Source organism: Panthera uncia, assembly GCF_023721935.1.
Source record: "Panthera uncia isolate 11264 chromosome B3 unlocalized genomic scaffold, Puncia_PCG_1.0 HiC_scaffold_1, whole genome shotgun sequence".
Classification (NCBI taxonomy): domain Eukaryota; kingdom Metazoa; phylum Chordata; class Mammalia; order Carnivora; family Felidae; genus Panthera; species Panthera uncia.
Window position 1 is genome coordinate 101,730,986 of NW_026057582.1, and position 27,533 is coordinate 101,758,518.

The following is a 27,533-nucleotide window of genomic DNA, read 5'->3' on the forward strand; positions in this document are numbered from 1 at the left end:
AACTGAAGCTCTCCACACAGGTCCAAAAGCAGAGGATAAGAATACACAATCCAAACAGACAATGCAAAATAAGACGTTTCTGCTCCATTAAGCCTGCAATATATTATTTTAAGCTTACATATCCATCCAGAGTTATAACTGGAAGATCTTTTGAGAGAAATAATGGGTATTATTATAACAGATTAAAAAAATCTTTCAGCTAAAAAATTAAGGGTCATTCTTTAAAATAAATTGTTTACCTCTGCTGTGGCGTTGTCCTGCAGATAAATGTCCCGGCAGCCATGACTGGCACTGTCTTTTTTGTGGAACAGACTCTGCTCCTGTTTCAAAAGAAACAATGACAGAAGAAAAATTATTCTGGGGAAGAAAAAAAAATCCTAACTTTTAATTGAATGCTTAAATGTAAACTCTATTTTATAACAAATAGACTAATGAAATATACCTATTCAGGTATGATAAGCACTAAATCATTTTGGTACAAGGCTGGTGGTTCCATATGTGTGAGCTGTTAGAATTTATGAAATCGGATGACTACACAACTATCTGTATAAAATAATGACTTTCTACAGGCTATGATAAATAGCCTCGAGAAACAGCACTTGATAACTCACCACATCTGACAAATCAAAAAATCCTTCCTTCGTTCCCTTGGCTGATAGATAAAATTCTTATATAATGTAAAACACACTGAGTCAATTTTCACCACGGATGTGAAAGAAGAGTGATAACCCAGGAGCCTGTAATATATATGCAGAGTGACACAGTCTTTCCTAGTCTGAAAACTATGTTTCATATACCAAGAGACTCTTTCGATGTTGACACTCTACAATGAGGTAAGGCTGAAAAACAAAACGGTACTGTTTCGCAATTTCTTTTATTTGTGAGCTTCTATGAAAAGAAAACATAAATTAAAGGATAAAAGTACCTACATCTCTAACTACTAAATTTTATGACAAATAGGTTTTCAGATGGTTTTAATAATAGAGATAACATCATTACTGCTTAGAAGAAAATACATACTCTAGTAGTTACCATTCTTAGAATGATAATTTGTGGTGTTTTTTTAAGGGGTGAAAATAAATTTACAATATATCATATATAATAAAAATTATACATTTCAAAGTGAGTCTGAGAACTAAGCAAAAGGTGAGGGCATCAATTCTGCTAATTACTTGCTATGTAATTAAAAAGTTCTTTCTTGGGGCGCCTGGGTGGCGCAGTCGGTTAAGCGTCCGACTTCAGCCAGGTCACGATCTCGCGGTCCGTGAGTTCGAGCCCCGCGTCAGGCTCTGGGCTGATGGCTCGGAGCCTGGAGCCTGTTTCCGATTCTGTGTCTCCCTCTCTCTCTGCCCCTCCCCCGTTCATGCTCTGTCTCTCTCTCTGTCCCAAAAATAAATTAAAAATGTTGAAAAAAAAAAAAATTAAAAAAAAAAAAAGTTCTTTCTTGGAAAATGATGGGACAGAAGGACATGAAAGTATTATATACTTAAATTGTATTAGTATTTTGTAAGTGCCAACTATGATAAAACATGAGTGTTTCAGATAAAATATTTATAATAATCTAATTTATAAAAACCTAAAAAAGGGAATTTTTCCAGAAGCATCTAAGATTACAGCAAAATAGTTATTCATATGACATTGGAAAAAATATTCTATTTACTAATGCTTTATTCTGCCAAAAAGGAAGTATCAACGACCTAATTCTTTCATTGAACAGAATTGATATTTCACTCAACACAATCAAGGACTGTCAAAAAAATACAGTACACAAATAAGTGATTATAACACATCTTTCCTTATACTTCACCATATTATTATAATAGTATCATCATCATCATCCTCACCATGATCCTTCAAACACTCTGTGTTGTTAACTGTAAAAGAGAGCCAGAAAGCACTGGTTTCCACTCACTCAACAAATTCTTGGCTCTGAACATGCAATTCATTTATTCTTACCTTGACTGAAATTTTTAGCAGGTTTCCATGGACACTTGGAGGAGACACAAAATCTTCAAATGGATACTGCCAGTCTATGGACATATGGCCTAGGATTTCAACTTCCTTTATACACAACACTCGCCTGTTTTGCAAAAGGAAACAAAACATGCAAGTGGTGATAAAGACAATTAGTCTAATATTTTGCTCTGCTGGATGGCAGACATGGAACTAGCTCAGTAAACAATATAACCTGGCACTTAAAAAAAAAAAAAGGTACGCTTCCTATTAAAAAAAAGTCTAGGGGCGCCTGGGTGGCTCAGTCGGTTAAGCGGCCGACTTCGGCTCAGGTCACGATCTCGCGGTCCGTGAGTTCGAGCCCCGCGTTGGGCTCTGTGCTGATGGCTCAGAGCCTGGAGCCTGTTTCAGATTCTGTGTCTCCCTCTCTCTGACCCTCCCCCATTCATGCTCTGTCTCTCTCTGTCTCAAAAATAAAATAAATGTTTAAAAAAAAAAATTCTAGGTAGGTAGCTGTCAAATAAAGAGCAAATACGGCCCCTACCAACCAACATAGCAGACATTCAAAAATTCCCCTTCTGCCAATCTTGCAAAATTCAGAAAAGTGTAATTTTTTAAAAACTGACCGAAATACTAAAATCATCTTTAAAACACATAAGGAACAGGCTGTACTCTCATCCAGGAAGCAATAAAGGCAGAAGCTCCTGAAAAGGTTTCACTTGGAAAATTATTAATTGCTCTTTACTGTCAATCATCTATGCCTTCCAGTCAAGAAAGAATGTGCAGGAAATGTCAGAAACCTCAAATGTCAGCAAAGTTTCACTTTAGGCCTATTAATAAATATCAGGTTTGAACACTTTAACACTAATGTACTGTATCACAGAGTGAGTATCCCATTTTACTCAATAGCAAAAAAAAAAAAAAAAAAAATTTATAAAAAGAAAAAGAAAAAAAGAAAAATCATAGAGTCCTTAAAGGCCATCTACATTGATTTCCCAGTGTGTGATTTAGATTAATTACTGATATAACCATACTTGATTCTAAAGTTTCCATTACAGAGAGCATGATTAGGAAAGCAGAGGAACAGTTAATTCTACAAATATTCAGGGTGCTGGAAAAACAAGAAAGATATGGTTTCTGCCTGAGAGGTACTCATAGGTTAGAAGACAAATAAACACGTAAATATATATCTCAGCACAGTTAGATGAGTGCAATAGCAGTGTGGAAAATTCTTCTGGAGCACAAGAGAGAGGGACTGATTATGTTGGTAAAGTATGTGGCGTAAAAGCTGATTTTTATTTTATTTATTTTTTTTTTATGTTTATTCATTTTTGAAAGACAGAAAGAGCGTACAAGCAGGGGTGGGGCGGAGAGAGAGGGGCACACAGAATCTGAAGCAGGCTCCAGGCTCGGAGCTGTCAGCACAGAGCCCGATGTGGGGCTGGAACTCATGAACCACGAGATCATGACCTGAGCTGATGTTGGACGTTCAACTGACTGAGCCACCCAGGCGCCCCTAAAAGCTGATTTTTGAAAGAAAGGAGTTCTCTACGTGGAAAAGGAAAATGATAGTCTAGACAAATGGAATAGATCACTGACATAAATAGCAGTACAAGAAAGGGAAGGTTTATTTGAGGAATGTTGAGGTCTGTAGCTGGATGGATATACACAGAGGTGAGAAAATTAGTGCCAGATCTTAAAGAATTTTTTGTGTTTAAAAAATTTTTTTTCCATTTAAATAAATTTTAACTTTAACCTACAGGCAAGGGGAACTTTCATGATAAAGTTTCCTATTTTAGAGTCATGGATCTAGCGGCCAAGGGAGGAGAGGTGGGGTAGACAAAGGAAAACGTTACTATAATACTCCCACCAGGAAACAGAATGTCAGTGAAGGCAGCAGCTGTGAGAAGGGAAGAGAGCAAGCTAGATTCCAGACGCTTAGAAGGTAAAGATGAATGAACTAGGTAACCAATGGAGGGTAGGAATGAAAATCAACCCCCAGCACTGTATTTTTCAGCAGAGGAACTACTGTGATCTGGGTCTGACTTGGGACTGTGTTGTGCTTTGTAGGAAGTTCAGCATCCGAAGTCCCAGCCTTGGTAGGGCCCTCCGATCATTGTGACATCCTTCCACACCCCTTCATATTCCAAACAGTCTCTAGAAAGTGGATTACACCTCCCCCCACCTCCTGCCCCAGAAGAGAATCACAAGAGCTAAGTGTTACAGATAACTATTACAAATCACTGTGTCAAATGCAAATTCATCATTCCCACTGTCTTTAAACTCCTTCCTCTCTTGACCAGGCCAATAACATTACTGTTCTCCTGCCACTCTGAATCTCCTTCATTCTCTTCCTCTTGCTCCAACCCCCCCGGTACCTAAGCCCCAAACCAGAAGGTCATCTTTTATTCCCTTCTCTTCTATATTTAATCAGTCACCAAGCTCTGGTCTCTCAAGGCTGCTCCTTCTATCTGTCTTGATTCTTTTAGTTTAGACCTCACCACCTCCTATCAGGGTAACTGCCACAGTCTCTATGGTACACAGAATTCTAAGATGGTCCCCACGATTCTGCGTATAGTGTACGTGGGTTTATCGACTGGTATAACCCTCACAACTATTAATATGATGGATTTCTCCCCCAAGATTAGGTTTTATTATAAGGCACAGGTGATTTTAAGAAAAAGTTTGATCTGCGTGGGTGTGACCTGACCACAAGGTCCCTTTAAATCTGGGTCAGAGACTGAGAATCCAGAGTGCAGTTGCTGGGCTGAAGATGCAGAAAGCCACATGGCCAAAATGAGGGTAGGCTCTAGATGGTGATAGCAGGTGCCTAGCTGACAGAGATCTAGGAAACTGGGGTATTAGTCCTACAAGTACAGGGAAGTGAATCCTGCCAACAACATTAAATGAGCTTAGCAGTGGATCCTTTCCACTTCCTTCCTTCAGGAAGGAAGCCTTATGCCTTGATTTCAGCCTGTGAGACCCTGAGCAGAGAGCCCAGACATGCCATCGCTGACTCCAGACCCAGGGAAATTGTGAGATAGTAAATTTGTGTTGTTTTAAGGTGCTAATTCTATGGTAATTTTCTGTGCAACAATAGAAAACTAACCAGTCTCTAACTGGTCTCCCTGTCTCCATTCTGATCCTTCTCCAATTCAGCAAACTGCTGCCAGAGAATCTTCTAAACTGCAAACTTCATCATATTAGTCCTTGTGTACAAGTCGCAATGGGAATTTAAAAAAGACATGTGTGTACAATGTGCATATACCTTTATGTGAAAAGCTGGGTCAGTGAGCAATAAAATGTCTATACTTTTTAAAAAATTAATACTCTTCCATCACATTAATGATAAAATCTATACCCTTCAGATGTCATGAGCAGACACCTATGGCTTATTTCATCTCCCAGTGATTCCCTACAAACATCCTACAATCCAGCCATTTCACATGATCTTATTATTCCAAGTGCCATATTTTCATGTTTTATGCTTCTGATTGCCTGCTGTTTACCTATATGAAAAATCCATACTCCACAAGACACAGCTCAAGTACCTTCTCCCTAACACCTTCCCCATAACACCTTGGTTCTCACCTTACTGGACTGAGAGGTTTTCCTGTCTTCAGAGTCTCTGTTTATCACTTTATCTTAGCCTCTAGCATACTGTGAGATCACTGATGTTTAGGTCCCTCTTTTAGAGGAGGAACGGACAGAGATACAACTTTTATCTGTGTCCCTATTTCTGTTAGACACTGCTAGTGTAATGGTCTGAATGTTTACATCCTCACCCAAATCATACATGGAATCCTAACTCCACTGTGATGGTATTTAGAGTTGGAGCCTTTGGGAGGTGATTAGGTCATGAGGGCGGAGCCCTCAGCATTGGTATCAGTGCCATTATAAAAGAGGCCTGAGAAAACACCCTCACCCCTTTTGCCATGTGAGGACATAGCAAGAAGACAGCCATCTATGAACCAGGAAGTGAGCCCTCACCACACACAGAATCTGCTGGCACCTTGATCTTGGACTTCCCAGCCTCCAGAATGGAGTGAAATAAATGTTTGTAGTTTAAGTCACCTATCTATGGTATTTTTGTTATAGCAGCCAACACAGACTAACACAGAAGGTTAAAAAAAAAAATGTCTGTTTGGAGAACAATTTCCTAATGAAGATTACTAAAATAAAATACTAAGCTGGAATTAGGATTAATTAGTGGAGATATAGCCTAATAAATTTGGATCATGAGAACTCATATTTTTTCCTAAAAACTGATAAGAAAAAAAATGACACCAAATTTTGGATGAATTTCAATATGAAAAAATTAAAAGCCCTTTATATTGGAAAACTAAAAAATAATCATGAAAATATTAATAATACATTGGGTAAAAAGGGATAATATTAATTTACAAAATGCTATTTCAATTCAGTAAGAAAAAAACAAAAAATGAGAAAGGCTATGAAAAGAAAACATACATAGATGATGAATATACTAAAATGTTCATATTCATTAGCAATCAAACAAGTGCTAATTAAAACAAAGAATTATTTTCTGCCCATTAAGTTAGCAAAACCCAAAAAGTTTAAATGAGAACACTAGTCTTAAGAAAACACACAAAATAAAGTGCATTCTCTTGTACTGTTAGTTGTATGTAAAAAAAAATCAATTACAACTGTTCTGACAAAACAACGTGGCAATAGACAGGGCCTCAAAAACCTTCACAATTTTTAAATCAGCAATCCCACTGATTATAACTTATCTTAAGAAAATAATTATAGACTTAGCTGCAAGAAGACTCAGCTGCAAAGATGTGCTTATAATAATACAGTATTCGGAAGGAAAAAACTGATTATCAAATAGTAAGGTAGCATTTGAAAAACTTATAGTATAGCCATAAATACAATACTGTATAGTCATTAAAAATCATGTTGTCAAAGAATATCTAATGGTTTGGGAAGATGATCATAATACATTGTTAGGTGAACAACCTAAGTTAGTTACATATACATAATATATTTTTTGTACATAGTTTTTACAAAATATGTATAATGTAAAAATGAGATATACCAGCTGGCTGGTGGGATTGCTGGTAAAGGCTATTTTTAGGGGCTATCATAATTTATGATTCAAACCAGGACATTTTTAAGAATGAAAGGAATAGCTACTAATAATTTCATTGGGACAAAAGTACAGACCAGTTCTGTTCTAGACAAACCATAATTACTGTTACTTTATTTCCATCCTTTAAATTATTGTCTTTATCAGGGGTGGGCAAACTATGCTGTGAGCCAAATCAAGGTGAAGCTAAGTACCTGGGAAATAGTATAGCCCTTAAAGCCTAAATATTTGCTATCTGTCCCTTAAAGAAATTCTGTTGATTCCTGATCTGTATCAAATACAATGAATAAACATAACTCTAGCAATAAAAGAGCTATTTTTTAAAACACCAATTTTAGGGGCGCCTGGGTGGCGCAGTCGGTTAAGCGTCCGACTTCAGCCAGGTCACGATCTCGCGGTCCGTGAGTTCGAGCCCCGCGTCAGGCTCTGGGCTGATGGCTCGGAGCCTGGAGCCTGTTTCCGATTCTGTGTCTCCCTCTCTCTCTGCCCCTCCCCCGTTCATGCTCTGTCTCTCTCTGTCCCAAAAATAAATTAAAAACGTTGAAAAAAAAAAAATTTTAAAACACCAATTTTAGACAAAATGCCATTTTTAAGTAAGCATTAAAGGTAAAACAGATCAGCATAATGATAATTACTTCAATCAAAGAAATTCCTGCTAGAGTCTTCTAAAGCTACAAGGAGACTAAGTCACTGTATTGGTCAGGAATATTTTACTAACTGCCTCCCAAAAAGTTCTGTAAGCGACCAGATTTAAAATTATTATGATTTTTCATTTTACTTGAAGAAAAACCAAGTATATAATGTGCACAGTAATATTCCCAAAAAATGCCTAAATCAAACAAGTTTTAAAGTATTAAGTATTACCAGAAACAACCCCTCAAAAAACCCCTGATTTCCATTACCTAGTATTGAATTACATAAAAGATATACAATTTTAAAATGAATTAACACACTGCCATTGAAGCTAAGTACAATATATGATACAAACAAACATTGTTTTTGGCCTAATAAAATGGACACACTATAAAATTGTGGGCATAAAAAATAAGTGATTACTTGTCCAATCAGTAAAAAATGCTTTTTAGATTGTTCTGTGAATATTTTTACTTTATGGACAAACCATACAACTAGTTGACTCACTGAAAAGCTCATGGCTTAAGTCAAAATCCTGTCATGTTAGTCTTACTTTCTCTCCTTCCCATTCAAATATATTTCGATGTAATAAAGAATCTAATTTAGATTTCTGTCTACTGTAACTACCCTAGCTTGGTCCTATGAAATACACAAGTAAGAAAGTTTTGAAGATTATTAATATATACTAGCCATTTTGGAGTAAGTGATGTAGGATAAATCTTAGGAAAATAAACGTACTGTAGTCCAAGTTCTTACATTTGGAAAAATTATCTACCACTCCCAAAATACTTAGAAAAAATTGGAAAAAAACACACAGCAGTAATACCATCCTTAAAAAAGGTGTTCTCATCATCTAAAATAAAACCTACTAAGAAAAAATGATTCATGAATTCAGCTTCCATAGCTGGATTTACAATTCACATGTAACATATGACTGCTATACGTATGGAGTCCATTCTAGACTCCGTCTCTCAGTAGTGGTGTAACTGGGATACATGCTGACCCTCAGTTTCAACATCTCCAAAATGAGAGGGTTGGAATAGACAACCTCAAAGGACCCATCTAGAGTGTATCTTTGTGATTCAATGACAATGAACATCTTGTAATTTAAGTATAGTTCTCCAAACCCTCTGCCACGATAGTTTTCAAAATTCTTATCATCTATATAGTTTGCATTTGAAAAAATATCACTTGAAGTTAATACCTATTTGTAACCATAAGGATTGTCTTCTTGCTTCCAGCAATAGCACAGTGGCATCGATAAGTCTCTCCTTCTAACCTTTTAACATGATTCTGAAAAGAAAACAAGACTCAAGATTTGCGTAGTACATGCATCCAAATAGTATTTCCAATACTGTGTATTAGTTTATTATAGTAACAGTGCTAGTTAGGAAAAAGAATTATTAGAAACAAAAACACAATATTGGCACATGAAACTAGAAAAATATTCATAGCACATTTATAAATTAACTTCCACTGTGCCTTAAATGACAAATCTGTATTAAGTACTTACTAAGTGATCTTCTGATAAAATATACCTCATTCTGTGATAACTCAGCAGTTTAAAAATATCTACCAGAAATAATCACACATTTTAATTAACGGAATATAATATATGCAAATATAAAAGTGTGACATTAACATTACAGGGGTTCTTAACCTTGGGTCCAAGGAAGGACCTGGAAGGTCTATGAACCCTCTAAAATAGACTATAAAGTTTTGAAAATGTGGTTTTGCAACTTTTTTCAAAGGATGGTTCATATTTTTCATCAAATTTTTTCAAGTGGTCTGTGACCCTTCTCAAAGGTGAAGAATCACTGATTTACAGAGAGATAAATATACCACAATAATAAAATTCCAAGAGAACTGATATTTAATGTTTTTGAATTATGTGGTCTTATAGATTAAACATGCATGAAAAGCCAATGTATACACCAAATTATATTCTTGATAAAAAAGAAAATATTATGTCAATATTAACACAAACATGAAGAATTTCTAAGATTTCAAATAGCTGGCACAATTTATTGCTAAAGACAATTAACAAGCATAAATAATTCAAGTATAAATAGCACATTAAAATACATTTATTTTCATTTCAACTATCTCCAAACTATTGTGATTTGAATTGGCACACATTAAAAACAGTTATTTTTTATAGTTAATGCTAATGAAATATCATTGACATTATCTATAATGCACGATTAAAGATCAGATGATATAATGTATATGAAACTACAGAACATAAACATACCTAATAAACAAGACCATAACATTTATAACCAAGAATACAACATCAATATTATTAAAAGGATAACCTAATAATAATCACAAGCAGAGAAAGCACATTTGTTATTATTTCAATGCTTAAATACACATTTTTAGAAAATCCTTGGTTCAGTTATTCCTTGACAGTTATGAAAAGCCATGAACAAAGATGAATCCCCAAAGAAACAGGATCTCATCTTCAGAATGAGTCTCAGAGACAAGTGGAATTTAAGTCACTTGTTTCACATCCTGCCTGTGAGAATTAGCCAAAATCTTTCAATATTTATACCTTAAATTCTATAATAAAGAAAAATGGGAAATGAATATAACAATTCAATACACTTATTTTCAGCTTTGAAATTTAAATGTTAAAATATTTAGATTTGAGATGCAATGTAAAAGAAATACTACCCACTTCCCATTTTGTATGCACTTTCATTAGTTTATCAGGGTATTGTGCTTTGAACCAGTGAAAGCCTTTAAAGGGCAATGTATCACCACACTACACTACCAGAAACTATTTTAAGCACTACTAAAATCCACTACACTCTGAGATTCAGATTAAGATATTCAGTCACTGATGGCAGCAGGAGAATAGATTTACAATATTTATCAAAAGCATTCAAGATTTTCAAGTAAATTCTAAGGAAATAATATATGAAAAAACAATATTTATAAGGATGTTTATCACAGAATTATTAGTGTTGGTAAAATAACAGAAGCATCTTTAATGCCAACAACTTGGAATGATCAAATACACACTAGAAGGTTACCTCAATAGATGGTAATGCAAGAATTAAGAGTGAAGCATTTCTATGAACATGGAAAAATGTAATTAAAATAAAAAAGCAACAGACATCATTTTAAATATCATATAGTCACAAGTATGTGAACCAAGTGAATATTAAATAAAAACTGGCCATATATATATATGTGTGTGTGTGCATATATATATGTAAATATACATACATATATATATATATATATATATATATATATATATATGCATGTGTGAACAGTATCTTAGGAGAATAAGGGTGAAGCAGAAAAGTATATCCTATGAAAACACAGTGTATGATTTAGTAATTTTGAAAGCTTAGTGAAAAATACAGAGCAATACTCAAGAGAAAAAGAAAATGGGGTAAATGAAGAGATTCCCAAATAAATTATTTAGAATGTATCCATATTATAGTAAGAGGGCTAGGAGGGAATAATTCTACACTCCAGTGTTCTTTAATATTTACCCCGATAACAAGTTTTGTTATACTTGGTCCCTGAAGGACTGAAGTTTTCATTTCTTTTGTATATCCAGCACAGTCTAGATAATCAATAAATACTTCATACCTAAGTGATTACAGCAAGATAGGCAAAGGATCAAACAGCCTAAATTTAACTATCCATGCCTACCCCTGTCACCTATGGAAAAAATTAGCAAGTCCTCTCATTAATGTACAATCATTTTATTTTTCCCAGTAACTACAATAATATATTAAACTTTAAAATGTTGTCTGATATAATAACAAAAACTAATAAATCAGAGATATATTTAGCTAAAATAATAAAAGTTACTTGAATTTTGTGCTTCTAGACATGCAGTTGAAAAAAGGGAAATCACAAGGTTACTAACGTAAAGAACTAAACAAAAGGTAAACAATAAGAAAAAATGTAAACAAGTTATATAATTTCCCAAAAGACTCATAAAATTGCAATATATCCAAGAAAATTAAAAATCGTTACTTTTACCTAAGAAGGAAGGGTAATTATTAGTGATGATTTAAGACAGCATCTTGATTAGTTATTGTGCTTGGTTCTCAGAAATTGTACATGCGGTGACATTTTTGCCAACCCTCAATTATCTAGGCACAAGAAGAGTCTGTCAGCTACAGTGTTAGGCTGATCTTTGGGTGTCATTTTTTCTTCTTTAAAGTGCTTGTATTAAATAAGCATTCAATTACTTCTTTTGGTAACGACAATTTAAAAAATATATAATCCAACTGAACAGTTATACGTTAGCAGTTCCACTCTCTTCAAATGTATGACACATTAAATGTCAGTTTATACTTTGGTTTCAATTTTGGGGAGAAGGATGAAAGCTGCTAGATAAGATGCTGTTAAGTCAAATCAAACATTTCTATCATTTATCATAAGAAATCAAACCGCAATTTACTTTGAAAATTAACTATGAGGGTACTAATTTCAAAATGATAGTTTATAATTATTTTGTTCTCACTAAGATAACAAATCCTCTTTAAAAACTTAGAAGCTTAAAAAGGATTGGTTTTTAAAACTAAAGATAGCTATAAATTCAAGGGACACATAAATAATTTGCCTAATTACACGTTCAACTTTTATTTATGTTAAGTAAAACTAATAACTGTGAAATAAGCATAATCAACAAGGAGATTCAAGTTTTGAAAAGTAAAAATGCCAAGGGCTGATATTTATGTAACATCATTATAAAATGATTGCTATTTGTCCAGCAAGAGTACTGAGAGGTTAAAAAAAAGAAAAAAAGAGATTAAGGGCACATGTTCTCAAAATTCATGTCTCAATGCTTCTTTGAGGTCTAAGGACAGACCAACAGCAACTTGTATTTCAATTATTAAAACATAAGCCCCAGTTAACAGCCCCATAAATTGAGTAAATTGGGGTGCTGTGTGAAACATAGTTAGGTCATTCCATCATCAGGACTCACAGATAGAAAGAACACATAACAGATTGGACATAAGAATTGTTCTTATTTTTCTGATTTACATGAAAGTACATGAATGCCATAAAGAAAGATAAAACTTTCAAAATGATAGTAAAATTGTCTGCCTCTGAACTCAATATAAGTTTTTCACCAACTAAAAAAAGAAGGGAGTTAATTTCCTACATCCTTTAATATTTCATATTAATCTCTTATTCCTGTACAGTATTACCAGGGATACCACCATTCTAATTTGTAGTTGAGCCAGTACAAGAAGTTGAGAGAGAGGTGAGAGTTGTAAAGAAAACTTAATTAAAATGAACAATCAATCTAAATAAATCAAAGACAGTCAATTAATACCACAGTTTGTTTTGATTTTTAAGGATGAAATCAAGTAGTAGCATAGGAAACATTTACTCCTGTATTTCCAGTTCTTGCTGTGTAGGCAGAAAAAGAAAGAAAATAAAGTTAGAAGCATGCAGGAAGATAAAATGTATCAACATACAATAAAAACCAAAGGCTAAGAACAATGGAGAGTCATTTTACTTTGAAGTCAAAGTAGGAAAATATTAATAAATTTTTTTTTTGTGGGGTGGGGGAATCCAGTCAAGGGAGAAAAGCAATTTACGTATGTATATATTATTTAAAAGCAGTAAAGTTAAAACTAAAATAAAAACCAAAAAAAATCCACCTTAAAACATTTTTAAGGTTTAAAAAGATTATAATTATACATAATCTTTTTTCTTCTTTCCTCCAGCTTCTGTTTACCTGAATAAATCTAGATTTACAGAGTAGTCCAAATAAATTAATTTGGCTGGGAGAAAAGGAAGCAGTGGGATTCCTATAATTAGCTATAAAGCAGGAGACCAAAGTTAACAGTGTTAACTAAATGAGCTACCACACAAACAGTAATAAAGCCTAAGACTTCTGTTAACGCTTTGCTTTCTGCACAAAAAAGCTTTGTTCCTGTGCAGAAAAAAAAAAATGACGTTATTCCCATTTAAAACATTATGCTAAAACAAAAAAAATAAACAATAAAACTCTACTCTACAAACCATGTTCCCTGTATAATCCTTACAAGAAGTTCATGAATCAGGAACTTTAAGAACCACCCATGGAATCCTCGTCCTAGAAATCTTTAATATTGAATTTTACCCATGACCATGAAGAACAGAATTTATACCTCAAATAAATCGTAGCCCTCGGATTCCTGTCTTTCATATGGGCGAATGATGCCATCCTCGTGGATGAAACGAGGGGGTCGGAGCCTGGACACTTCCTCAGTTGACTCTGCTGCCCTGTAAAGGCAGCAGAATAAGCACAAAAAATATGTGAGAATCTTTCAAAATAATACAAATATATATGTATATTAAATACTGTACCACATTCCATATTGTACCAATATTTGATAAAAACAGAGTGATTTTTAAATAACCGGTCCATTATTATGCGACAAGTATTATAAAGAAGTCTGTCCGACTCCAATTCCCCCCCCCCCCCCCCCAACCTTTTCTTAAAGAAAAGAAAATATCAAAATAACAAAGGCAGGGACTAACTTGTCCACTCTTTGTATCCTCGACATCTAGAACAGGGCCTGGCATATAGTAGATACTAATAAACATTTGTTGAACACAAGACAAGCTGAACCATAAAAACTGTCTCCTCTTACTCCTTTCTGGTGGCACTCCACCTTGTGAATCTGTAAGCGCTTTCAGTCAGAATTTAACACTCTTAAGAGCAGGCAAAGTATTTAACTTATTTATGTATTCCTAGCAACAATAAGTCCATAGACACATGCCTTGTACATGGTATGTACTTAATTACCTCTGAATCCCTTGGAAGGTGCTGCTGGCCATATCTATGATTCCACCCGTTGGACGAGCCACAGCACCCACAAGTCCTTTTCCAATTCCTTTAAAGAATCCAGCAGCTCCTTCCTTTTTGGCACCTTCATAAAACCAAGGACAATGAATGTATAAAGATATTTTAAAATAAGCAAGTTTGAATTCAAAAAATCGTGAGCCAAATACTGAACTGTTTTACCTAGAAATCTTCTACATTTTGGCTTTCTAAAGAAGTTGAATTTAATCATAAAATGTAAAAAACAGTGGTTTTCAAAGTGTGTTAAAAATACCAATTATTAGGCCCCACCCCACACCTACTAAGTCAGAAAGTGAGGCCCAGTGATCAGTGTTTTAACACGCTGTCTGGGCCATCCTGAGTGGTGCTCAAGTTTTACAACCACTGCTTCTTAGACCCAAGAATCTAAGGTTTAAGAAATGACCAGAAATTTTCCTTTTTTGATTCTACCCTCAAGAGATTTTTCAAGCAGTGTTATTTTTTTTTTTCAAATAAAAGAACATACTGAATTATAATTCACCTACCATATAATTCACATACCCATTGCAGTATACAAATTAAATGCTTTTGGGTATAGGAGAGTTGTGCAACCATCGCCACAATCAATTTTAGAAAATTTGTATCATCTCCAACATAAACCCCATGACTATTAGCAATCATTCGCCATTTCCCACAACCTGTCCTCAACTGATCCTGTGCAATTTAACTCCTTCCTCCCTGCCCCCCAGACTTAGGCAATCACTAATCTACTTTCCATCTCTATGGATTTGCCTATTCTGGACATTTCCTACAAATGCAATCAAACAATATGTGGTCTTTGTGACTTTTTCTTTTTTTTCTTCATTTAGCAACATGTTTTCAGGGTTCATTCATCTTCTACTTGTAACAGCACTTGATTTCCTTTCACAGCTGGATACCATCCCATTGTAGAGATATACCACATTTTCTTTAATTATGCAATTGCTGACAGACATTTAGGTTGCTACCACCTTCTGGCTATTATGTTCTATGAACACTTATACATAAGTTTTTGAGTGAACACATGTTTTCAATTCCCTTAGATATATACCTAGAAGTGGAGTTGCTGTCACACACATTAACGCTGTGTTTAAATAAATCCAGGTGTCCCAGCACCATTTGTTGAAATGGGTATTCTTTATGGAATTACCTTGGCACCCTTGTTGAAGATCAACTGGCCACAAATGTAAGGATTTATTTCTAGAATCTCAAGTCTATTCCATTGATCTATGTCTATCCATATGCCAGTACCACATTGTCTTAGTTACTGTACTTTTATGGTAAGTTTTTAAGTTGGATAGTGTAAGTTCTCCAACTCTGATCTTTTTCAAGATTGTTGGGGCTATATTGGGTCACTTGAATTCACATATACATTTTACGATCAGCTTGTCAACTTCTGCAAAGAAGCCAGCTGGGATTTTGACTGGGACTGCAATTAATAAAGTACCTTTTTAATAGGATAAAAAAAGATCTATTGCTATTGAGGATCTAAAGGAACCCAGTTGAACTATGGTCCCACTGAAAATAACATTCAAAGTCTGAATCATAATCTATTACTTCATCTACTTTCTGAAGAAAGTACATTCATTTAAAACCAATTTAAAACTATGAGCATAAAATCAGAAATTCAATTAAATAACTAGTAGCAATAACATCTGTTATGCTTATTATATATCAATTCTTGAGACTTTGTACAGGAAGGAGACATTCTCAACCTACCTTCCACAGGTTTTGTTATTATCCCAGTCACTCCACCAACAACTCCCTGAAAGAGATATCAATCATAAAGTCAAACCTGAATGGAAGGTGCTTAAGCCAACCACTAGAGGTCTCCACCTACACACTAGAAAACTTTTTTTCAAAAAAATGAGGACTTATTTGATAATGTGAACATGTGGCTAAGTGAGCACTACAATTTTTTAAATATTACATAACAGAAAATTTTAAATAAAAGCACCTTGTACAAGTAAAATTCTATAACAGGAAGAATTAGAAAAGCAGGCAAAAAGATCCTACATCTGGCTCTGGCACCAATTTAGCTCTATAACCATGGGCAATTGATTCAATCTCTTTAAGCCTCAGTTTCCACACCAGTAAAATGAATGAGTTGAGCCAAATAATCCCTAAGATATAACTACAAATTTTAATGAAATAACTTTTTAATTTAGTGGAAGTGTGGAAAACTGAAAATGAAAGGACCTCTGAAGGACAGCAGATAGCCTAAGAAGTAAAGTACTTTATCTTACACAGCACACAACACTATAAATCACTGGTACAAACACGTTACAATTACAAGTTAAAAACAGTAATACGTTTATACATTCTTAATACTTGTCAAGTAATGGTAGTAAATAAAACTACCTGTATGTTACACAAATGCAAAGAAAGAGAACTGAAGTATACCCACTGTTTAAAAAATCAGATACTTCTGGGAAGAGAGGAGGGTGATCAAACAGAACTTTACAGAGTTACCTATATTTCCATTATTTATTAAATAACGTTACCTGTATAATTAAGCAATATTCGTAATTACCTGTATAATTTTTAAAGTGCTGAAAAACAGTGAAAAGCAGTCCCTGGTTTACAAAAACTTAACTTATATACTTCCCCTGCCACAAAAATGGTCAAGTGATGATGACCTAAACAACTCCCCCTCCCTCTCGTTACCATCATTGACCATATTTCTCTCTGCTTTACTTCCTCCTCTTCCAGAAGAGAGCTAATCTGCCATCATCCTAGAGTTTTGACTTCAGCCCAAGTGCCAAACGAAGTCTGGGATTTGGGGGAAAGATGTGACAGTGGTATCAGCAAAGGAGAGCGCACAAGGAAACAGCAAAACCCACGGTTTTTCACTACTGCTGTTGTGACAGACTTTTACTCACAAGGAATATGCCAAGTTTCAAACAACCAGCTTCGAGTACATATTCTAAAGTGTATACAGAAGTTCAGGACTTCTTGAAGACTCAGTATGAGACTTACACGCAGGAAGCCCTTTCCTCCTCTGGCCAGGCTGTCTCCAAAATCTTTAGGCTGTCGACCCATCTCTTCTCTTCTTTTCTGCTGATATTCCTTGTCCATTGTAATTGCTGCCAAACCTTTCCCAACAGAACCAGTGATGCGAGATACAACTCCTGCTGCACCACCTATCAAAAGACCCGGACAAGTAAGTCACATTGCTTCTTTATTTTATTTTTATTTTTATTTTTTTTTATTTAAAAAAAAAATTTTTTTTTTAACGTTTATTTATTTTTGGGACAGAGAGAGACAGAGCATGAACGGGGGAGGGGCAGAGAGAGAGGGAGACACAGAATCGGAAGCAGGCTCCAGGCTCTGAGCCATCAGCCCAGAGCCCGACGCGGGGCTCGAACTCACAAACTGCGAGATCGTGACCTGAGCTGAAGTCGGCCGCTTAACCGACTGAGCCACCCAGGCGCCCCATCACATTGCTTCTTTAAAGAGCAGCTACCCCCAAAATCAAGAGCACACTGTATACACTGTACGTTAGCCAACTTGACAACAAATTATATTAAAATAAATAAATAAACAAACAAACAAACAGCATTACCACAATACACAGCACACCTCTGCTTTAAACAGGTGCATCAAATTCTGTCTCAAATACAAACACACAGAAATGTATTTTTTATCATTTCTGCTCATTAAGAAAAGGAATCAAACTATTTAAAGTATACTGATTCTCCAGAATTTTTCTGTAAACCTAAAACTGTTCTAAAAGATACATTATTGTTTCTCTTCAAAAAAGGACATTGAATCAACACTACAAAGACATATAAACAAACCCAGGAAGTCTACGGTTAAACTGTGTTCCATTCAAGAATAAGGGAACACATCTTTTAAACAGAATTATTAGAAAACTGTTCCCTCTTTTATTAAATATAATCATTTGTTTTTACAGACAATGAATATTAGAATAACTATTATAAAAAATACATATATTTACACACACAACTATGTGATACATACCTACAGTGTGTCCAAAGAGACTTCTGACTCCAATCACTAATCCCTCAGCAAATTCTTCAGGGCCTTGAACAGCACCCTGGCCAAAAAATAAATAAATGAACAGTTTGCTATTTAAAATTTAAATAATCTCAAGACTTGTGATCTAGTATTTCAGGGTTTCCATGAAGATACAGAATCTGTAAAGACCCATAAACACTGTGATGTCACAGTTTTCCCCCTCTAACGCAAATACTGACAGCACACCTACTGGGTATGAAGACACCTTCGGCCCACATGGTTTCAGTCAACTCTTCTGAGATAACAAAAACCAAACAAATAAATCATTTGCTTCAATCACAGTCTGAAGTTACCAGCTGCATTGGTAGCAAGACTAAGAGCCCACAGTTTTGATTCTTTTGTTTTCCCATGTATTCTCTCTGCTTTGTCCTGCTAAAACTCTTACTACTTTGGGCTCCTGGGTCCCTTAAATGGAGGTGAATAGGTTAGAGGAAAGCTTGAATACAAAACAAAGTGGGCTTTTCATAGCTCATGAGTCTTTCCATAGTGGCGAAACAGCCCTGAAATGATGTGAACCTACCTAGCAGTCTTCCTTGCAACTACATGAAATCTTGGAAGATGTGGGCACGTTTTAATGCCTAGACATCGGAAGCACTGAATTAATTCTGAAACAACCTTTTAATGTCATCTCAAGTAATTTGAAGTAAAAATATGACATTAACGTATTTTTGTTATTTGGATATGATTCAGTTCCCAGATACAATTAAAATACAAATTATGTGTCATAAAGAACAGAGTATCATTTTCTGTACCTATACTTAAATATAAGATCAATACCTGAAAGGGTTCATAGAATAAAGCTTCAACTCCTTCAGACAGGCCTCTAATTAATCCAAATGGGTTTCCAAGCACATCTAAGCCCAATACAAGGACATACATCTGTTTCAAGAACTAAAGAGAAAAAAGATAAATTAAGTCCTTTACTACTGGTGTAAGAAAGAGTATCATGATGCCTTGGGAAAAAAGGAGAGTGCTACCTAAATTAGGTTGTTAAAGGAAAGCTATGCAGAATAAACACCACTATATCCATTAACCGATCTTTCACTATGTGCCAGGCATTATGCTGGTACTTTACAACTGCTTTCAATTTGGATAGATTGGCTTAAGGCAGTCTGCCAGTTAGCAGCTATGTAACCTTGGACAAGTCAATTAGTCTCTATAGGCCTCAGTTTTCTCATCTAAAAAATGGAAGGAGGATGACACTGACCTTGCATGGCTGAGCATGCATATTAAATGAATATATAATTCAAAAATACTTATTTTTAATATGTTAGTATCACTGTTACTATGAAACTAGATTGGGAAATAATAATCAAAAGAAAAAACAAATTAAAGTATATCCTTATTTGAATAGGTAATAACCATAATGTCTATATACACCGTAGGAGAAAAGACGTTCTAGCAGAGGGAGGAAAGGGGAACTTCACCCCAGAATTCGATAGCACAGCAATGGTATCCCACTACCATGAAACAACAATTGCCCCTGCACCCAATTCAAACCATGGAATAACTGAGGCATGGAAAAGGGCCTGGCTTAGAATTCCTCTCCCATTTCTACTAGACTATGCTTAGAAACTTTAGACATTTATGAAATAAGTGAGATGTCTCCTACATTGGTATTCCTTCCCAAAGTGGTAAATGTATAATCGCAAAGGGAAAAAAGGCACTACAGGAAACTTTTAAAAACTTTTATTAAGAAGGGAAAGAGCTAAAGAAATAAAAACTAGTCATTCAAGAAAACTACTAAGAAATAAAACTACAGATTGAGGTAAATTAGATAAACAATGTTGCACACTGTGCAATCACATACAAATGTTTTGTTTGATATTTTATGAAGCATATTCTTTGTGAGCTACTATGATAGGAAATTACCTGTTCACTGTAATGTCTAACAACACTCCACATGAGCTGATCTCTCTTGTAAAACTGATACCGAATTTCATAATAAGCAAGTCTGGGAGGAGAAAGAAAGATTCAAAGGCATGATTACATTGGGAGAGAAAGAGACTTAAAATTTCAATGGTATGTTAATCATTGCTAATTGTTTTACAATTCTATTTGTAGATCTGCCACATATAATTTATGTTTGAGATCTTAATATTATGGTAACAAAATTACTATAAAATTAGTACATAAAGAGTAAAAAGATTGAAAAACTCAACCATAATCCCATTACACAGGGAATTTTTTAGGTTTTTTTTTTTTTCTTTTCATTTCCCACTTTGAATTCTTTCTTTTCTATACAATTCAAAAATATTTAAAACAGTTTGTATGCATTTTTACACTCAATATTGTGAATAAGGATCTCTCTATGTTATTCAAAAATTCTATGTAACCATTTTTAATGGATGCATAGCATTCCATCATGTGGAAATGTCATAAGAAAACAATTTTACCATAGTCAGACGTTTCCAAATCTTGACCATAATAATTAGCGCTGCCATATGTAAATTTTGAATATAAGTCTTTAGTTGCATTTCAAGATTATTATTTTTTTTGGACTGAATTCCCAATAAAAGAATTACTGAATGATAAACTTCAAAAACATTTGAGGCTTTGAGACATATATATATATATATATATATATATATATATATATATATGTGTGTGTGTGTGTATGTGTGTGTGTGTATACATATATCTTTCCACTCCTACAAATAGTTAAAAAAAAAAGTGCCCATTTGTTAGACCCAGCCCTTTTTCGTACTAGGATTACTCATATTTAAAAATCTTTGACAATTTATACTTGAATTTGCATATATTATTTGCTATATGATAAAGCTGAACATTTCAAATATTTATCAGCCACTGTATCTTGCCTCTTGCAAATTATCTTATTGTCCTTTGGTGATTATGGCACTGGAATCTTTAGGTTTGTCTTATCAATGTTTGATATTAAGACTATTAATCCTCTCCTTGTCATATTTGTCCTTCTATTTTCCCAGTTTGTTTTCTAATTGTTTTCACTGATTCTGTTGTATTTACTTTCTATGTAGTCAAATCTATCTTGTATTTTCTACTGTGGGTTTTTCCATTGCTTTTAAACTGAGAACACTTTCTTTACTTAAGAGATTTGACAACAATTAACCTCATTGTTTTCCTCAGTCTTTCTCATTTGAATTTTATATTTAATCCTTCCATTCCTATGGAACTTGATAGTGTACAAGTACGGTGGAAATGGTATAAATGGATTTTTTTTTCCTCCAAGGTAACTACTTGTTCCAATACTGTTGTTGAATATTCAGTTCAACAAACACTAACTGAATTTATATGTGTCTAGCACACACAAATATTCTCAGATTAAATGTGGCATTATTATCTATACCTTTCCATATGATTATACTGAAATCTCATCATACTGCTACATATTTCTAAATATAAGTCTGTTCTAAAATGTGGTCAATTTATAACCTTCTAGTCAAACAATTCCATTTTTAATCTACATTGATGATTATCAACATATGAATAACTGAAGAAAATATAATACTTTTTATGAGTAAAATAAGCATATCTAAAAAGCATAATTAGAAAGAGGCCAAACTTTTCAAGTATAATGAGAATTACCATTTTTCTAAGCTAACACTGTAGCCCAAATGGGAAGAATTAATATCCATAAAATAACCTTGGTACAAAACCCTCCCCATCTACTTTAACATAAATCTTACTTGAATATTAAGTCATCCACATCAGTCAAAGTAGCACCTATGCTTTTCAACAGCAGATTGACAGAATGAATTGCAATCATTTCCTGTTTTTCTTTGTCTGACTCTCCACTTCCACTACCCAAGGACAGACTCAAATGCAACTAAAAGAAAAATAATGTTCAATAAATACAAGCTAAAAACAACCAAAAAATTTATATACATAGGAACCAAATCTTTCAGATACAAACAGATGTTGTATATTTCAGTCCTAAAGAAAGCTATTATTTGTTACTCTACACACAACACAGGGTAACTCACTAATATCTGATTTTCATATTTGCTTTTTGATAAAAGACAAAGCAGTCTGTTCCAAAAACAGAGCTATAATTTTATCCAAAGTGTATACATACCATGGTGTTTATATGGAGGGGGCTCAAAACACTTCACAAAAACAGTATAATCATTTCAAAGAGAAACAAGTCAAGTGGCACACAAGTAGTCTATCAGTCAAAATAACAAATAATCATTTATTTTCATCCAACTAAAGTAAATAATTTATGGCAATAATTAACAATAACAATTATAATTATACAATAAGTAACAACAACATGACAATTACAGCAACAAACTGTTAAATAAATTTTTAAAAGAGTTAAGTGTTTCAGCTTCCACAGACTCCTTTAACTTAAACATGAGATCTTCACCTTACCATTTAATTTAGTTGTTTCTACTTTGGGCTATCGTCATTACTGCAACAGTGGCAAAGACACAGGCAGAAGGTAATTTTATCTGTACAAATAAAGCAGATGACTCTCCTTTCTGATTCTGCATTTTACCCAACCAATGTGTAGCTCAACAGAAGAGACTTGGGGTAAAACCAGAAAAGCCTGCGTGCTGTTTTTTTTGGTTTGTTTTTGTATTTTTGTTTGTTCGATGTCAGAGAATGTGGAGATCCGTGAAAGGTAAGCTTAGGTGGACAGAGTTCCAGCCTTTCCCTTAAGGCAAAGTCACCATGGAATGAGAAAATAATTACTGTTTATGATCTTAATTATTCAATTTCATGACACAATTTCCAAAGTGCATAAAATCATGAATCGGTAATTAACAATCTTTAATAATACCCTAAGATTATAACCCATGAAGTCATTTTATACCTTCCAGAACAACTTTGATAGGAGGCATTCAGTAAGTATTTGTGGAAGGTATTATTCAATCTCATATATGATTTTTGCTTAATAATGGAAAAGAAACTGTGTTTAACCTACCACATAAAACGATATCAATTTTAAACTCAACACTATAAATAGGTCTAATACTACCAACCTAGTATATTAGTTTAAAATAATAATTCAATTCCATTTTATAAATTAATTTATTTAGCTGAATGGGTTGGTGGATGAAACTGAAAATAATGTTCTGTAAATAGTTTGGGGGAATGTAAAGGATCATCAATATTTTAAAGAGTTACTTAATTGTAGATATGGCCCATTACACAAGTTCAGAGCGTTATGGTTGATAGCATTTGTGAATTTACTAAGCATTCACCTCTTCCTATAAAACCTAAAAAGAACAACAGAAAGAAAAAAGAAAATGGGTTCATAAAGTACAAAATCAGGCAAGTGAAAGGTATCCAATTTTCCACTCTCTTAGATACAATCAAATTTTGGAAGGGTGAAAAACACCACATCAACAGTATAATACCTACTTCAGCGTTTTCACATTCTGGTTAGGGCGCCCATTATAGCTTTCTGTTTAGACCGTGAGAGTAGTTACAAAGTGTAACCAAAACATTAAATGTTGTGAGCACTTCTTCGCTTAATTAAGAAATGCTTTTGTCAGCTCCTTCCCTGAATAAAGGGGTTATTAATTCAAGACTAGAGAACATGCTCTGATGGTTTCTCTGTGGGAATTATGGTTGTACATATGTTACAGAAAATTGTCATAATTATTTCAATTAATCAAATAAAATTCCCACCAAATATTTGATACAAGTTATAACCCACATTTTGTATGCAGACCCCTAAAAAATTGTACAATTCTGCCTAACTTGCAAAATAATAATTACTACAAACCTTAACAGGAGAAATATGGAAATGTTCAAAGAAACTAAGAACTGACATATCAGTCACTGAAGTCTCCATTAATTCTGTGTTGAGAGCATCAGTATCTTGCTGGATTAACTTCGTCTGAAAAAAAAAATAAAACAAGAATGTCTATTTTATTTTTTTTCTCTAAGTAGCTGATGGCTAATTTAGTTAATTAGTTAATTTAATTTAGTTTATAATTTTCCCAAGAAGTAAAAATTTTTACCCGTTTTCTTTCAGCTTCTGGGTCAGTTGTTGGGGTAAACAGTGCAATAATAGCTCCTAGAAACCCCTGATCAACTTTCAAGGCCATCTCCTGAATGAGGACCATAAAATACCTACAGAAAAATTTTTTTTGGAAGAATGAAAAAGGGTTTCTATCAAACCTTGTAATTATCAGTGTTAAAACTTTGATTTTTGCATCAAGTCCCAATAAGATCTTACTCCTTCATCTCTTCAAAAGTGTTAAGAAGATGAAAGTATCCTTAAACTGAAATTGTTTTTTTCTTTAGAGGGAAGTTTTCACTAGAGGAAATACTTGTATTAATACTCAGCATTTAAATACCCAAATCCCATATTCATCATATTATGAGACAAATACAATTAGATGGTATAGCATGTACTACTTCATTTTTAAAGTCCACAGCAACTGCTCTAAACACTTCACAAATATATATGTCATTTATGTCACTGGCTATTTTATACTCTAATTGGAGTTACAAACAGGAAAAGGTGGTTAAGGAACTTTACACTTTAAAATTATAGAGGGGCTATATTTACTTGAAAATACTTGACCAAAGATGGACTGATATGCTCCGGTGGAAATAATTTTTATATGGAAGTCATCCTCACAAGAGTGGAATTTATTTTCAAAGTAGATTCTCATTTTAAATTCCTTTATATAAACACAGGTATCTACTTACTTGAACTGTAATACTTTACTGTACTCATTAAATCTTGTGATGACACTCACATCAATGAAAGGTTTGGGCTCTAAAAGGAAGAAAGACAAAAAGAAAAAAACAGTCAAGCTTTATACTGGATCAAAAAAAAAGTCAGCCGGGGGGTGTGGGGGTCCTGGGTGACTCAGTCAGTTAAGCATCCAACTTTGGCTCAGGTCATGATCTTGTGGTTCAGAAGTTTGGGCCCCACAATGGCTTTGGGCTGACAGCTCAGAGCTTGGAGCTTGCCTTGAGTTCTGTGTGTCCCTATCTCTCTGCCCCTCCCCAGTGTGTGCTCTGTCTCTGTCTCTCTCTCAAAAATAAACATTTAAAAAAAAATTTTTAAGGGGCGCCTGGGTGGCTCAGTCGGTTAAGTGTCCCACCTTCGGCTCAGGTCATGATCTCACAGTTTGTGAGTTTGAACCCGCATTGGGCTCTGTGCTGACAGCTCAGAGCCTGGAGCCTGCTTTGGAATCTGTGTCTCCCTCTCTCTGCCCATCCCCGCTCATGCTCTGTCTCTCTCTCTCTCTCAAAAATAAACATTAAAAAAAATTTTTTTTATTTATAAAAAGGCTATTTAACTTTTAAAATAAACTGTCTCCACTTCTTTTCTTTTCTTTCTTTCTTTTTTTTTTTTTTACCTGAATCCAAAGCAATAGATTTTGGAGGGGCCACGGGATGAAATACAACAGGAAACATTGTACCTGGTAACTGACTATCAACCTAAAAAAAAAAAAAAGAAGAAGAAGAAGAAAGAAAACTCAGCAAGATTTGAAATAATGTAAACTTTTAGTTTTTGAGATAATATTATAGAAGATGCTGCTAATTTCATCACAATTAAGTGTCTGCATTGTGTATATGGTGCTATTAGAAGTTTTACTTTATCTAAAATTCTTACATATCTCAGCAAGGGCAACCTTTTACATAAAGGAATATGTAATACCCTCCTAACTACATTAACACTGTGCAGCATACACACTATTAATCAAAATGTTTGTGCCTATGGATCATGTGAGATTTTAATAGCTTATAATTTAAATAAAATGTAACTGGAGACTAAATACAAAATTAGATAGGTAGAAAGAAGAAAAAAAATTAAAATGTCCTTAATCATATTTAGGAGTTAAAAGGAAGAGAGTGAGAAGGGCAAGAAGGGAGCAAGCAAGCAAGAAGACAAAAGCATTCTCCAATAAAGCCCAGCTCAGCCCTGTGTAGACTGACAAAAGAAAATCTAATTTGGGGGTCCCATGACAAAATCAGAGGAATATTTAAAAAATAACAATTTCAGTGCAAGAAAACACTCTTGCAGGCTAACTGATGAAATTAAATGGTCTCAATAATCACAATGTCTTTGGACTTGGATGCTAAGTATACAGAATCCACAGAATATGTGGGAGAAGGGGAATAAAGATGCAAACAGAAAGCAAAATACTATTTACAACGTATGCTAGAGCCTTGCAGAAAAAACTTTATCCCCAAGTTTCCCAAAGTGATTAGATGTATTTATTGAATCGATAATAACAATGTTACCTGAAGCCAATACAACCTGGCCCTTAAACTTCTCTGGTGAGGAGACTGCTTAAATTCAATCTGAATCCCTGATAAAAAATCTCGCTTTATCGGGCACTGAACAGGGAAGCGCATTTCCATGGGAACTTTATCAAAATTGACCTGGGAAAAAAGCACATATGGGTACGATGAGTTGGTATTAGCAGTGTAGCCCATCTTACATATCCCTTTACTCACAATCTGAAAGGGAAAAGCATTTTAATGTGTATGTCTCACCAAAAGATCTGCCTTAAGGTCATCTACAGTTGGGATCATTGAAGCAGAATCATTACTTTTCCATCGAAGTTATTAGGAAAACAAGAAAACAACTGGGAAATTTTTCAATTAATTAAACTGCAGTTGAAGGAAATAAACCATGCTTTATATTGTTTAAAAACCTCAATAGTAGGGGCGCCTGGGTGGCTCAGTCGGTTAAGTGTCTGACTTCGGCTCAGGTCATGATCTCAGTTTGTGGTTCAAGCCCTGCGTCGGGCTCTGCTGACAGCTCAGAGCCTGGAGCCTGCTTCAGATTCTGTGCCTCCCTCTCTGCCCCTCCCCTGCTCATGCTCTGTCTCTGTCTCAAAAATAAAAAAAATAACATTTTTAGAAAAATTTTTTTAACGTTTATTTATTTTTGAGACAGAGAGAAAGCATGAACAGGGGAGGGTCAGAGAGAGGGAGACACAGAATCTGAAACAGGCTCCAGGTTCTGAGCTGTCAGCACAGAGCCCGATGCGGGGC

At 34.5% G+C, this 27,533-nt stretch overlaps 1 protein-coding gene across 3 annotated transcripts in view; it reads right to left on the reverse strand.

Annotated features, from left to right (window-relative positions):
• VPS13C (vacuolar protein sorting 13 homolog C) overlaps positions 1 to 27,533 on the reverse strand; it is a 211,164-nt gene that overhangs the window by 9,404 nt on the left and 174,227 nt on the right. Inside the window, exons 67-82 of one of the 3 annotated variants that reach the window (XM_049613728.1) lie at positions 26,775 to 26,915; positions 25,886 to 25,967; positions 25,227 to 25,296; positions 24,530 to 24,641; positions 24,292 to 24,405; positions 22,241 to 22,380; positions 20,448 to 20,529; positions 19,353 to 19,466; positions 18,519 to 18,594; positions 17,514 to 17,677; positions 16,254 to 16,299; positions 14,481 to 14,604; positions 13,840 to 13,954; positions 8,904 to 8,992; positions 1,957 to 2,080; positions 240 to 320 (exon numbers count right to left, since the gene is read on the reverse strand). In XM_049613728.1, coding sequence (XP_049469685.1) covers positions 240 to 320; positions 1,957 to 2,080; positions 8,904 to 8,992; positions 13,840 to 13,954; positions 14,481 to 14,604; positions 16,254 to 16,299; positions 17,514 to 17,677; positions 18,519 to 18,594; positions 19,353 to 19,466; positions 20,448 to 20,529; positions 22,241 to 22,380; positions 24,292 to 24,405; positions 24,530 to 24,641; positions 25,227 to 25,296; positions 25,886 to 25,967; positions 26,775 to 26,915 — 1,674 coding nt within the window. Of the gene's footprint in view, positions 1 to 239; positions 321 to 1,956; positions 2,081 to 8,903; positions 8,993 to 10,984; positions 13,094 to 13,839; positions 13,955 to 14,480; positions 14,605 to 16,253; positions 16,300 to 17,513; positions 17,678 to 18,518; positions 18,595 to 19,352; positions 19,467 to 20,447; positions 20,530 to 22,240; positions 22,381 to 24,291; positions 24,406 to 24,529; positions 24,642 to 25,226; positions 25,297 to 25,885; positions 25,968 to 26,774; positions 26,916 to 27,533 lie in introns of those variants that run through there. The other 2 variants (XR_007453840.1, XM_049613729.1) reach the window with 2 other exon arrangements.